This window comes from Triticum dicoccoides, chromosome 1B (assembly GCF_002162155.2).
Source record: "Triticum dicoccoides isolate Atlit2015 ecotype Zavitan chromosome 1B, WEW_v2.0, whole genome shotgun sequence".
Classification (NCBI taxonomy): Eukaryota; Viridiplantae; Streptophyta; class Magnoliopsida; order Poales; family Poaceae; genus Triticum; species Triticum dicoccoides.
In genome coordinates this window covers 503,850,661-503,865,253 of record NC_041381.1, presented here as the reverse complement: position 1 = coordinate 503,865,253, position 14,593 = coordinate 503,850,661, and the positions used below count along the sequence as shown (strand labels likewise).

The following is a 14,593-nucleotide window of genomic DNA, read 5'->3' as shown; positions in this document are numbered from 1 at the left end:
CTTCTTTGAACAACAAGTTTGGTTTGTATCATACTTCTTATACAGGCACACAAAATTGTCAGACGTGTGATTGCAGACACATTTCTTATCCCGTCTAGAAACATCCGAAAATATTTGTCAGGATGAAAGGTGTGGCATGCCCGTAGTAAGATGGAAAAGGAGTGCATATGATAGTTATTGTATGTGCCAAACACTAGTAAGGTAAATTTCAAATAGCCGCCCATCAGTTCGTGTGAGTATGTGATAACTAAGCTAGAACTACCGTGACGTTTGATGAATAGATTGAAAGTTTTTTTGGCAAAATAAAATAAGCTAAGCATCCAGTAAGATACTGCTTAACACGTCAACAAATATCATATCGGAGAGTATATAAATACAACGGGAAACATGTAACTGCGTGGACAAGAGAACTCACATTATTGGCAGCCACGCACAATCACTACAGGTGTTTATTCACGGAGGATATTCCGGATAGCTGAACAACAAGCAACACCAACTTTTTCTCGAGAGAGAAAACACAGCGACGAAGACACGACATACTGGTATACATATTTGTTGGTCACACACACACGCATAGGCACGATGACGCTGCTCATCTCGTCCGAGCTTTTATTTAATTTTAGGCGGAACATATCATATGCCGGCATGAACCGATCAGTACTTCTTGCAGGGTCCACCGCAGGTGCCGTCGACGGTGGATTTCATATCCGCGCAGCGCCACATTTCGGGGCTCGTCGACACCACGCGGCACGCCGAGCAGCTCTTGGGACACTTGGGGTGGGCGTCGTCGCAGACGTCGACCCCCGAGAAGGACCTGCAGTTGTTGCAGCACTTGGGGAAGAAGTCGGCTGCACGCACGCAAAGACATCGGCATCAGATAGCATCACCCATAAACACAGACCTCGATCCCTCACCGCGATCACGAAAAGGCAATCGATCGAGCTTTGTTGAGGAGCATGTAGAATGGCTGAGCAGCATCTGCAGCTTACCGTTGACGTGCGAGAGGACTCCCATGACCAGGACGGCCTGGAGGATCAGGATCGCCGCGAGCTTGGTGCCCTTCATAGTTGCTGATGAACTTTCAGCGCAAAGCTCTCACTTCACTTGTGTGGAGGAGTAGAATGCTTTCTGTTGTTGTACTGGTGTGGCTGGCTAAAGCTGCGGATATATAGGCGTCGATTTCGTAACTTGATTGACAATCCTGCTAGGGCTGCTAGGCTAGCGGTCGTTATTATTCGGTTAGGTGGGGAGATAAAGATGTTTGACTACTGGTTTGGAAAGTTGGACTCGTTTCTTTTTTGTTTTATAGGCGGCGTGGATAGTTTGACATGCATTGTATATATCAGACTAGTCACAATGATGAGTAAACTAGCTACAGTGGAAGTAACTTCAGCAGTAATATCAAGTTTAACTCAGCAAATTTGCTTACATGGCAATGAGTTAATGAGGAGAGAGGTAGTTACAGTGACTTAGCTAGTTACTATAACATCACATGTCCCAATGCAATACAAGTCTATAACCTAATAAATAAAGTTTTGCATGTTACCACACTTACTCCCTCTATTTCTTTTTACTCCGCATATAAGATTTGGTCAAAGTCAAACTACACAAAGTTTGACCAAATTTACATAAAAAATTATGAACATCTACAGTACTAAAACTATATAGTATGAAAATATGTTTCATGATGCATCTGAATATATTGATTTCATATTGTGAATGTTTATATTTTTTAATATAAAGTTAATCAAACTCTATAATGCTTGACATTGACCAAACCTTATATGCGGACTAAAAAGAAACGGAGGAAGTATGTTACAACCCACTATGAAGATAGTAACATAGTCTAAGGATTTGTGTATGTTGCTATGCATAATATACACGTATCCCTAGACTATGTTACTACCTTCATAGTGGGTAGTAACATAAGTATAGTAGCATGCAAAGCTTCATTTATTAGGTTGACTCATATTGCATTTGGACATGTGATGTTACACTAACTAGTTAAGTTACTATAAGAGTCAATTACACCACAGGTGTCTGAACTTGGCGAGAAAAGTCGGTTTGGTGCTAAAACTTGTGGCATACATTAAACCGGTGACAGAACTTGACTTGGGCATTCATCTACGGTGCTAATCGTGTTTGTATACGCATAGAGTGATGACGAGGCGCGCCAACATGGCATGGGACCCAGTGTCAGTGACCGGAAGGCACATGCAAGGCGTGTGCCTCGGTTTTTTGTGAAACTCACCCTGGAATCTTATTTTACTCACAAAATGACACTCAAATTTTTTTCTTGAAAAAACGAATGAAACGTCACAATGGCACTTGGGCCCCACCAGTCAGGGCGGAAATTGGGACCAAAATAATGTTGCGCACACGATCAAATACATGACATGTTCCCCTATGGTTGGACAACCTGGCTGCCACACCGAGTATCACTTTCGGTCAAAATACAATTTGTATCCTTAATGGGCTGAATATAAACGAGCATGCACATACGGCTTAAGTGTGTAGCAGTCACCGCGGCCCATTACAGATGTTAGTTTTTCTTCCTTTCCTAGAATTCTGTAAACATATCTAACTAGCACATATGCCCGTGCGTTGCAACGGAAGATACAATAATACTCCCTCCGTTCGAAAATACTTGTCATCAAAATAAATAAAAGGGGATGTATCTAGATGTATTTTAGTTTTAGATACATTCCTTTTTGTTCATTTTGATGACAAGTATTTTCGGACGGAGGGAGTATGCATTTAAAGTCAGTGAAAATTATATATGCAAGCAAAACACTGTGTGCACACGAAAAAGGAACATTTAGTTTCTCGGTTTCACTGCGCATGAAGGAATCAATCTGCTATTTTTCCATTCATTGATCGAGGGCATTTAAGAGTTTTGTTACATCATCGTATGCCAGAGAAGACCCACGAATTATTCAATCTACTCTTCCTTTCAATTCTTTCAATCGAGGGATTTTAAGGTATGAAGTTTCTGAATATTTTAGGAAACATGAACAATTTTTTTGAAAATTATGTACACTTTCGAAAAAACGCAAACAAAATATGAAAGGGAACATATTATAAAATTGACAAACATTTTTAGAAAACACCATTTTTTATAAAAACATGATCATTATCTGAATTTGTGAACATTTTTTCAAAGGGGAACATGTGTAGTAAATTCATAAGATTTTTAGAAAATGTGTATCTTTTATACATTAAATTTATTTTAAATTTTGAAAATTTCACTAAAACATGAATATTTTCTAAATTTGGAGCATTTTCTGAAATGCCATTTTCTTTTAAGAAATCTCGAAATATTTTGAAAAAAATTGTTTTAAAAGAATGTGCAATTTCTTGCCAGTTCCGAATATTTACCAAAGTAGCAACAAAATTTTGGAATTCCGAATTTTTTCCAAATTTTTTTAGTTCTGAAAGTTTTTTGAGAAATTTTAATTTAGGAAATAAATTCAAAAAGAAAAAATAAACTTAGAAGGGAAAAAGAGACAGGAAAAAGAGAATAAAAATAGAAGTAAAACACAGAAAGAAAGAAAAAAGGACCAGCCCATTATTGGTTGGCCTGTGCGAAATTCCGACTATTTGTTGCCCAGTGCAAAAAATACTATTTTACCAGCTGCGTGAACAGAAAAATATGTGGGCTGGCTTTACTGGGCCACATCACGCGGCCCACGTATAAAAATTCTTTTTCTAGCAGACAAACGCATAAGAATTTAGTACCACCTTGGATAGAAAAAAATTTGGCGGTGAACGGATGAAAAAATTAGCGAAACATACCTGGCTTTTTTAGCATGGGTATATAGATAAAAATGATAAAGTAGTATATATACTACCACATAGCAGTATATGCGAAATGGGTTAGTTACACCCGGTAGTAGGATGCATTTTCCATATATATATATATATATATATATATATATATATATATATATATATATATATATATATATATATATATATATATATATATATACACACACACACACACACAAATGTTCACCGCAGCCCATCTCGTTTATGGTGGATGTAGGGGCTGTCATGCCCAGTTAAACTGATATATGGTGTCGCCAGGTTTTCGTCCTACAGTGGGTAATCTCGATGGTGAGTGCTCACAGTGGGTTTTCCGACGATGCTCGAACCCGCTCTCCCTTCTCCTGTCTCTTTCTCTGGACTGATGTATTTCTGTTATGTCACAGTAATGGAATGGGGTTATGCCTGGTTTAAAAAAAGATTGTAATTATAAAAATTATTCTTATTTAAAAGAATGTTCATTTTATCCCAAAAATATTCATATATTATTTAAAACAAACATATAATTAAAACAATATTTATAAATTATAAAAATATTATTTCAAAATATATTTGTTTATTTTTAGGCTATATTAATGCGTTCACCGAAAATATTCGTGTATTCTCTTCACCAGACATATTATTATTTATAATATTTTTTTACGGAATTTAAGGAAAAATAAAATTTAAATAATAAATGGAAATTTATTAGTATTTATGAACTAACAAAATATCATGTGAAAAATGGTCCACGCCGGCTGCTGCCTATTTAAGCCCCATTTTCGTGCTCACATTGGTAATTAAGATTGTCTATCCCAATGAGACATGAAGCCAGACTTGGAGGCGTGGCTAGCACGGACGCCATGTTAACTTAGTCTTTTTTTTAACATCAGTACAAACACAAGCGCTCATGTACACACACATTCTATTCCTATGAGCACCTCCGAAAAACTGAGCCGGCATATCATTTTGAGATTTACGAAGTCATCGTAGGCGTCTCGTCGTCGACGGAAACGTCTCCTCCCACTGAATGTGCATCGCTGGAAACCTGAAATAAATCCAGGAATAAATGCGAGCACCAGGATTTGAACCCTGGTGGGCTGGGGATACCACAGTCCTTCTAACCATCCAACCACAGGTTGGTTCGCATGTTAACTTAAGGTCGCAGGTTGACTCCCCGCTGTCACTTTTGCATATTGGTTTCCTCTTTGTACTGTTTTCTGTAGGGTGGGCCCCAACTGTCATAGAGATGTAACTACATTTTAGGGATTTGTCTAAGAAAAAAACAAGTGGCTTTTCCGTGATGATAAAAATTCAGGTGTTTTCCACAAAAATCGAACCACACGCCCTTGTCTCTAACTACCTGCCACTGAAACTGGGTCCCACGCCACATTGGCGTGCCTCGTCAGCACCTTGTGCGTATATAAACGTGATTTGCACCGTAGATGCATATCGAAGCCAAGTTTTGTCACCAGTTTAATGTACGCCACAAGTTTTAGCACCAAACTAACTTTTCTCGCCGACTTCAGACACGTATGGTGTAATTGACTCTTACTATAACTATCTCTCTCCTCATTAACTCATTGCCACATAAGCAAATTTGCTGAGTTGGACTCGATGTTACTGCTGAAGTTGCTTCCACTGTGGCTAGTCTCAGTGTATATGTCACTCATGTTCGACAATCCGCCGAAAAACTGCCCTCCCGAAAAAACTGGATCTCGCTCCCGTGTCGCTTGTGGGCGACACCTGGGTGTCCTAGCCGTAGCTGCCGGTCTCCGCACCTCCGTAACTCCTCACCGCCGCCACTGCCGCCGAGCACGGTGACGGCGGGGCCTGCTCCTCTTGATCATGAGACGCGTGCGGCCCTAGCACACATCGACGCTGGGAGTCTGCGGCAGCCAGGACGAGTTGGTCATGCGATTCTTTGCCTCGTGTTGAGTCTTCTGCCCTGGCCGGCTCCGATCTGGTGTTGAAGATCGATCTGGCCTATGGGCAGCACCTCGTGCCTCCTCATCTGGTTGGGTGACATCATGTTCCCCTCCTCAATGGTGGTATTGAAGCGTAGCTTACGGATGGTTCTGTCTGGAGGTGTTGCTAGTCCGTTGCATGGCCATGAAAACACTTTAGGAGTGTCGGCTTCTGGGCTTTGGGCGACTTTTTTTAGAAAAAAGGCATAAGCCTGACTTTATAAATAAAGCCAACAAGCAAAGTCACGTCACAACCATCCAACCATCAGAAAAGCAGAGTAACAATTAAGAAGTATGAATACATGGCATCCCAGCCAATCATGGCACGCAGGCCAGCCTTCAGACCAAAGGAGTAGGAGACTAAGCAATCCTCCTAGATCGCCGCAGCAGAGAAGAAGCCGTAGACCTCATCTTAGATAACATGTCGTCGAATGCCTCTAGGTCCACCTCCTTAGTCAATAATCTCCACTGCTGCAAAAAGACATTAACTTTAAATAAGCAGTTCACAGGGTTAGTCAGAAAGACGTGCTCCATAGTGAACTTGTTCCTAGTTGTCCACAACGACCAACAGATGGCTGCCCAACCGACCCAGAACAGCCTCTTAGTTTGACCGGATAAAGTACTAACACAGCGCCACATGTCCTTGAAGGAAGAGGGATTCCAATTAACATAAAGCCAATGTCTAATACAGCTCCAAAGAAATTTCGCCAGCGAGCAATGAAAAAATATGTGCTCGGTGTTTTCAAATGCCCCACATAATGCGCATCTATCAGAGCCCAGACCGTTCCTCTTCCTAATTTGATCAGCCGCAAGTAATTTACGATGGAAAGCTTGCCACATGAAAATTTTGATCTTAGGAGGAATACGGGCCAACCAAATATCGTTGATTTCACTGTAAGGGCGCCTAAGATAAGTTTGGCGTACGCAGACTTAATTGAAAAACGACCAAAAGAAGAGTGAGGCCAGACAACCGAGTCGTCTTCCTCCGAGAGCAAGGGGAAGCATGCAGTAAGACGGTGCCAATCATCCAACTCCGCAGGAGAAAGGGATCGCCGAAAGTGAAGGTCCCAGTTGTTAAACGAGAGCTCAAAGATAATGATCTCCGGAGCAGAGCAGTACGAAAACAAGGTCGGGAAGGCCACCACACGAGTGGTGTCTCCCACCCACCAATCTAAACAAAAGCGAGTGGACTTATCATTCCTAACTACAAACTTAACGAGGGACTGAAAGATCAGGAGAACTTTAACAAGCTGACACAAAACTGAGAGCCACCCGAGGAAGAAGCGAACATGGATCTCGAGGAAGGGAAATATTTAGCTTTGAGAAGAGATAGCCAGAGGGGGCGATCCTCGAGGGACATTATTTTCCACCACCATTTTATCATGAGGCACTTGTTCACGACCATCGTATTAATGATACCTAAGCCCCCCATGTTCTTAGTCCTACAGATGAGATCCCACTTAACCATCCTATATTTGCGCTTATTGTCAGAGGAGTTCCAATAAAAAGCACCCCTGTTCTTGTCAAAGCCAGCGTGAATCCCTCCGGTCAGGAGATAAGAGCCCATTAGAAACATAGGAAGGGAAGACATGCAGGAATTAGTAAGGGCAACCTTGCCCGCTTGGGAATTATAGCGGCCTCTCCACGGCAAAACCCTGTTCCCTACTTTGGTCACTGTCGGGGCAAAGTCTTTAGCCAATAGCTTAAGAGGGGAGACTAGGAGGCCCAGGTATTTGAAAGGGAATGAACCAAGAGAGCAGTTCAGAAGATGCGTCACTCTCTGAGCTTCAGAGTCAGTTACCCCAGTCACAATAACTCTGCTCTTCGAAAAGTTGATTTTAAGACCCGATAGCGCTTCAAAGCATAGAAGAAGGAATTTCAGATGCGTGAGACTAGCCTCATTAAGTTCAACCATAATAATAGTGTCGTCCGCGTATTGAAGATGAGTGATGCCATTGGGAATCAGGTGAGAGCTAACAGGCGTAATGTGTCCAGCAAGAGTTGCCCGAGAAAGGATATGAGAGAGAGCCTCCGCTACAAAATTAAAGAGAAGGGGGGAAGCTGGGTCTCCTTGCCTAAGGCCCCTTCCATTGGCAAAGAAATTACTTATCTGGCCATTGACCGACACAGCCGTATGGCCTCCCGAGATCAGCTGCATAAGACGATGAACCACTGCACCCTCGAAACCTTTAGCAAGAAGGACTTGGCGAAGGAAGTTCGAGCTCACCGAGTCATAAGCCTTCTCGAAGTCAAGGTTGAGAACCACTGCCTTAGTTCCCTTGGTTCGCAAGTCATGGACAATCTCATGCAAGCACAGAACACCATCCAAAATAAATCTACCCTTTATAAACGCAGATTGGAAAGGACTAATGACACGATGGGCGATCGGAGAGAGCTTGGTAGCCAGACCCTTATTCGAGAGCTTCGCAAAATTGTTGATTAAGGCACTGGGCCTAAATTGGGAAATCGGGTCAGCCCCTTTGACTTTAGGAATGAGAGTGAGCACCGCGTAATTCAATCTAGAGATGTCAACAGTTCCCAGCCAAAAACCTTGGATAATCGCCTGTATGAGGCCCTTTAACTGAGGCCAGAACTACCTAAAGAAAGGAATGGAGAAGCCATCTGGCCCAGAGGCCGCGTTAGAGTTGGCAGATCAGATCGTTTCAAAGATCTCCTATTCAGAAAGAGGGATCATCATTCCCTCGTTCTCATCGCTCAAAATCTGCTCGTGTGGGGACCAAAAGGTATAAGCCAACCTAAAACCCACCTCGGGTTTAGCGGATATGAGAGTAGAGAATAAATGGACCACATGTTGCATCATAGCAGATTGATCAGAAACCCTGACACCATCGATAAGGAGGCTATCAATTAGACATTGCCGACGCCTACCATTCGCGATAGCAAAGAAATAGGACGTGGGCGAGTCACCCTTTAAAGTCAAGTTAATAGTGCCTCTTTGCTTCCAATACACTTCCTCCTGACGATGGATATCCAAAAGGGCCTCTTCAAGGCCGTACCGAATCTGCCACTCGGCAGGGGAGAGGCCCATGCCATCCGCACGGGCATCAAGCGCGCCTATTTGAGCAGCCAGCCTAACTTTTTCACGCCTTGACTCAGCAAAGTGATTTTTAGACCAACCACGGAGAAATCTACGGAGAAAGTAGGAGCACTGATGCCAGTGGTCCATTTGACCAAAAGATCAGCGGTTAGAAGACAGGAAAGTCAAAATATTTTGCACAATCAAGTTAGCAAAACCCTCAACTAGGAGCCAGGAAGCATCAAACTGAAACCTCGGAAAGGAAACCGAATGAGTGCCATCATCAAGAATCAGAGGGGAATGGTCCGAGCCCACTATTGCTAGGGATCTGAGAATGGAGCGAGGGAACATCGAGTCCCATCTAGAACAAAAGAAAACCCTATCAAGGACAGATCGAATGGGAGAAGCTTGGCGATTCGTCCAGGTGAAACGGGCCCCAACCCTAGGGATTTCACATATCGCCGTGTCTCTGATGAAAGCATTAAACGCGTCGGCCAGCGGCCACGAGAAGTTAGAGGAACTCTTATCCGAAGGGTAGCGCATCAGGTTAAAGTCTCCCCCAATAAGTAGCGGCAGGTCACAAGAATCTATTTTATTTCGAGGTTCATCCAGAAAAATATAGGACATAGAATGGTCGGCCGGACCATATACCACCATGATTTCTAGTAAAGAATTAAGGGTAGATGAGACACCACCGTGCTAGCCCAAAAAATCCCATGATCAAAAGCGACAAAATAGAATAAGTCTCTCTTTGTGCCAAGGAGGATACCACCCGAATGTCCAACAGAAGCCACAAAATTCCAATCAAATCTATCGATCCCAGAGACGGCAGAGAGCTCATTTGGGGAGAAGGTAGGTTTGAGAGTCTCAACAAGACCAATGATATCAATATTTTCAGAACGAACCAAGTCTTTCAGCTCATCCCTGCGCCCCCTAGCGCCGAAACCCGTAATATTCCAGAATAGTGCCTTCATCTAAAAGAGAGGTTTTAATGCGAAGGCTCGACCTGCTAGGAGCCATGCAGGATTTAGCTCGTTTACCAGCCCCACGTTTAGACACAGCTGAGGGATCCCGACTCCTATCAGTTCCCTCCCCATCCCCACCAGCCACAACCAGTGGGGAAGTAGATCCCAGCCTAGCCTCCTTGGCTTTAGCGATGTCAGCCTGAGCTATTTCGTTTGCCCTAATAATGCCAAGCAAGGAAGAAGGAGTACCCAAACTAGCATCATAAGAAATGCCAACATCTTCTAAAATACGAAGCAAATGATCATCGTATTGAGACTGAATCACTAAACGCACTGGATAATGAGCAGAGGGGTTGGGAGAGCGGGGGGCATGGACGCGAACCTGAAGGAGGCAGATCCCTAGCCGCAGCGCGCCGAGCGACCCGATCAGCAACCCGCTAGCCATTGTTGGAGACGCGACCGCTTTTGCGGGCCGTGGAAGATGGGCGAGCGCAACGGCGCAGGGCGAGCACGGCAGGGAGACGACATAGCAGAAGACGGGCCCGAGGCTGTACCCAAATCATCATCCAGCCTACAACAAAGCCCAGCCGCAGACTGCCTTGAGTCACCTGACGCCTTGCTTTTAGCGGAGAACTTCTTGACCGACGACTTCTTCTTCTTTATCGAGGCCAAGGGACCGGCCGGGGGTAAATCTTCAATGCCTGAGAGGGAAGGAGAGGCATGGCGAGCTGGTAGGTTAGAGCGCACCGCCGAGAATGGTGTTCCCTTCGCCCCACCAGAAGCCGCGGCCCCTCCAACAGAGTCCGGCAGCAAATCTTTGCCCCCCCCACCAGCCGGAGCATTCTCCTTCAGGGAGACCTCACAGCCATGCTTCATTGAAGCTTCATGAAGTGGCCATCGATAGATCTCTGTGAGGATTTCTTCTTTCAGATCTGATGGTTGACTTTGATGGGCAGTTACAAATTATCGACAATGGCTTGATGCAAAGGAATGTTTGTGCAGTGACGGTGGTCCACACCACATGTAGCTGCTGGGATCGTGGAAAAGTGGTGGAGGCAAGCCATAACGAACTTGATGGTGGTGCTACTCGAGCACCCGGTCTCGAGCTCTGGGGTGAAAACCTAGGTCTGAACTACATTGGTTTTACCTGGCAATGGCGATATATTTATGTCGTTTCCTTGTTGAAGGCATTGCTCAGATATGCTCGGACTGTTTCTTCAGGGTGAAAACTTACATTCTGGCTTTGCGTGGTTGGAACCGGCGACGGCGGCGGTTTAGCATCGCTCCCTTCCTGAAGGCGTTGTTGTTGAAGAATCTCGTCGTATGTGTGTTGTCATGAGATGATTGGTGTGGATATGGTCAATAGTTTGTCAATCGCAGATCTAATCGGTTCGAGTTTTTTTATTTCTTTTTCCCATCGCCTAAGCATATCTTTGGTCTTAGATGACTTTGCTATTTGCTGGCGTGGTTTTTTTGTGTATGTTGATGTTGGCTGTGTGCACCCTAGTTATGCAGAGGCCGTGTGTGTGCTTATTGTGTTTGTATCCCCTTGATGCTTCATTTTGAGCTAATAAAATCCACCTTTTATCGAAAAATATCACTCATGTCCATCATATCAGCTCACGTGCACACCAATTTAGACCACGGCAGCAGATATAATTTCACATACTCTATACTCCTTCCCTGTATATTGTACATCTATTTTTTTACGAGTCAAAGTCTTAAAACTTCAATCAACTTCATAAAAATAATAGTAACATATATGACATCAAATTCGTAGTATGAAAGTACATTTTAAAACGGATCTAGTGATGTTAATTTAGAGCCATAAGAGCATCTCCAACGCCGACTCTCAAACCTTCCACAATCGTTCGGTCTGTGCTGTCCGAACCGTGGAAGCTATACAACACGGTCATGTATCGGTCCGCGGCGCGGTTTGGACGTGTTTTGTCCCACAAACCGGAGACAAATGATGAAGCCATGAACCTAGGGTAGGGTCACGGACCTAACCAAAGTACCCTACCCAAGGACATCTCTAGAAGAAACTACCTTTCAGTCGACCTGGAAGGATTCCACTCGATGGACTCGAAGACAGTCGACCATGAAGACTCACTCAACCACCAGAAGATCTAAGGTCACTCTATGGCCAAACGGTCTGTTATTAAGTAGTCTTTATGGCCATGATATCACTTTATGTAAGGCGTTACCAGTAACGCCTGGCCTTTATGTACATTGAACTCTCTGCTACGTGGGCTGGCTGGGGTCCTGGCGCACTCTATATAAGCCATTCCCCCTCCACAGGCAGAAGGGTTCGCACCCCTGTAACTCTCACGCATATAATCCAGTCGACCGCCTCTGGGCACCGAGACGTAGGGCTATTACTTCCTCCGAGAAGGGCCTGAACTCGTAAAACACTTGCGTGAACAACTACTCCATAGCTAGGATCTTGCCTCTCCTTTAGTACCCCCTACATTACTGTCAGACTTAGAACCACGACAGTTGGCGCCCACCGTGGGGCAGGTGTCTTAGCAATTTATTGGAGAAGTTGCAATTTTTTCCGATCGCCTTCATCATGGTTTCAGGCGGAGTTTTGGTCGAGGGCTGCGAGATCCGTCTCAGCGCGCTCACGTTCATCGCCGAGGACTCCGCCTGGCTTCAAGAGGCTCCGCTCGACGTCGACGCGCTCCCAGTCCGCGAAGCGACGCACTTTCGCGCGTGCATTCGCGGTGTCCTCCTGCGGCAACCGTCGACCCAGTATCGACCGTTTTTTTTGTCATCCTCCCTCCCAGCTTCCCGCCGGCGCAAGCGTTCCGGTCGGTTGAGGCTTCAGCGATGGGTGAGGCACGCGGTGGCTCGCCAATCGACCACCGCCCAAGTCGCGGCAATCGAGCCCGACGAATCTCTCTACGGCCTGTTCGACCTGTCGACTGGCTCCGCAGAGACTGCATCCGAGTGCGACAGCAGTGATCCAGCGGTGGAGGTCCTGATGGTCAACGGACCACACGGTCCCCCGGCTTTCCTGGCGCTGACGGAGGTAACGGCGGAGGCGATCCGTCGCATCCCCATGAGGAATACCTTCCCGAGCCCCTCAATTCGCTGCAGAGGGAAGAACTTCGCCGTCGGAACATGGATGCCATTCATACTCCTATCGTTGGAGAAACCCCTGAGGCTCGCTCCTTGGAGGACGCGCACTTGGCCAACCTGGCTGAGCGCACTCGACTGGAGAACCTTCAGCGAGCACTCGACGAGCGTGCGCGACAACGGGTCCCTGACGCCAGTCGACGTCAACTCTTCCCACCTCAGACTCAGGTATATCGAACTCCAATTCAGAATTTAGCAGCTGCAGCCTGTATAGCAGAATCAATTCAGCCTTCCCAGTCAGAGGCTGGCAGAGGCTTGATGCAGATCAGAGATTTGTTCCGGGCAGCAGGAGATCAAAATTCAGCTGTATCATAGTCGCAGAACAGGATTCACAGCAAATCCATGGCTGTGAATATGGTCCAGTCGGCTTATAGCCCCAGATCGCCCCCGAGGCGTGAAGGGCGTGGAGACCGGCACGATCAGTACAGGAACCATGAGCAGTATGATCACCGATTCGATCGCGATGATCAACGTCGAGTGCCCACCCCTCCCCCTAGGGGTGGATCCTATGTACCTCGACAGCAGGATGATAGACGTCAGCACAATGGCGGGCGAAGAATTCCAGTTGACCCCAGGGAACCAGGCTTCAATGTGAGATCCATCATCGTTCAAGGTCTGGTCGACCGGAACAGAGCTGACAGAGAGGGTCACGACAGAGATGTACCCACCAGCAGCCGAGTGCATGTCTCCGGACCAGAGTGTTTCAGCAGAGCCATCAGAGCCGCAGTGATTTCTCCCAACTTCAGGTTGGCGACTGGAGTCAGTAAGTTCAACAGTGAGTCTAAGCCCGATACTTGGCTTGAGGACTACCGAGTGGTTGTCCAGATCGGCGGCGGAAATGACGAGGTGTCCATGAAACATCTGCCTCTTATATTGGAGGGGTCAGCCAGGGCATGGCTCAATCAGTTGACACCCAGCAGCATTTACACGTGGGAAGATCTCTCCCGAGTGTTTGTCAGAACGTTTGAAGGAACATGCAAGCGACCAGCAGGACTGGCGGAGCTGCAATCTTGTGTTCAGAAGTCGAATGAGACTTTGAGAGATTACATCCATAGATGGATCACACTGCATCACACAGGAGAAAATGTATCTGATCACCAAGCAGTCTACGCCTTCAAGGAAGGCGTTAAGTACAGAGAGCTAAGTGTCACATCCCTAGCTGCTGGTAGTGCTCTAGGCTAGCTCATGTGTGCATCATGTTTAAATTATGAAAATTTGAACTGAGGGAATTTTGGAAGCCTCAAAAACTTAAATAAAAGAGGGGCAAAAACCCTAGAAATCTCATTCATTGCTCCAAAATGCTCTTCTTAAATGTTTGATAATTTTTGGTAAGGGTTCTGGTCCCAACCAAAATATTGAACATTTTTAAGGAATTATTTTTGGGACTTTGGATTTAATTCATTAGCTATTTGAATTTGAATTATATTCATATAATTAGAATATAATTTCAAATACCCTGATATATTTTATAAGCTTTTGGAAAAGTCCATTTAGCAATATAAAATATTCAGAGGAGTTTTTGGCATTGTTTGAATTATTTTAAATTCAAAACAGTGGCAAAATAAATGAAATAAAACAAAACAGAAGAAAAAAATAAAAAGAACAGAAGCCTACCTGGGCCACTTACCTATAGCCGGCCCAGCTGGCCAGCCCTTCTGGCCGGCCCAGCCCACCTC

General features: G+C 45.1%; 1 protein-coding gene across 1 annotated transcript; it reads right to left on the bottom strand.

The window, feature by feature from the left end:
- Positions 1–351: 351 nt before the first annotated feature.
- On the bottom strand, positions 352–1,150 carry LOC119344879. The gene is made up of 2 exons (XM_037615177.1): positions 990–1,150; positions 352–848 (listed from the first exon to the last, which is right to left on the bottom strand). Exons 1-2 carry the CDS (start codon positions 1,063–1,065, stop codon positions 655–657), a joined length of 270 nt encoding a protein of 89 aa, XP_037471074.1. The 5' UTR covers positions 1,066–1,150; the 3' UTR covers positions 352–654.
- Positions 1,151–14,593: the final 13,443 nt, after the last annotated feature.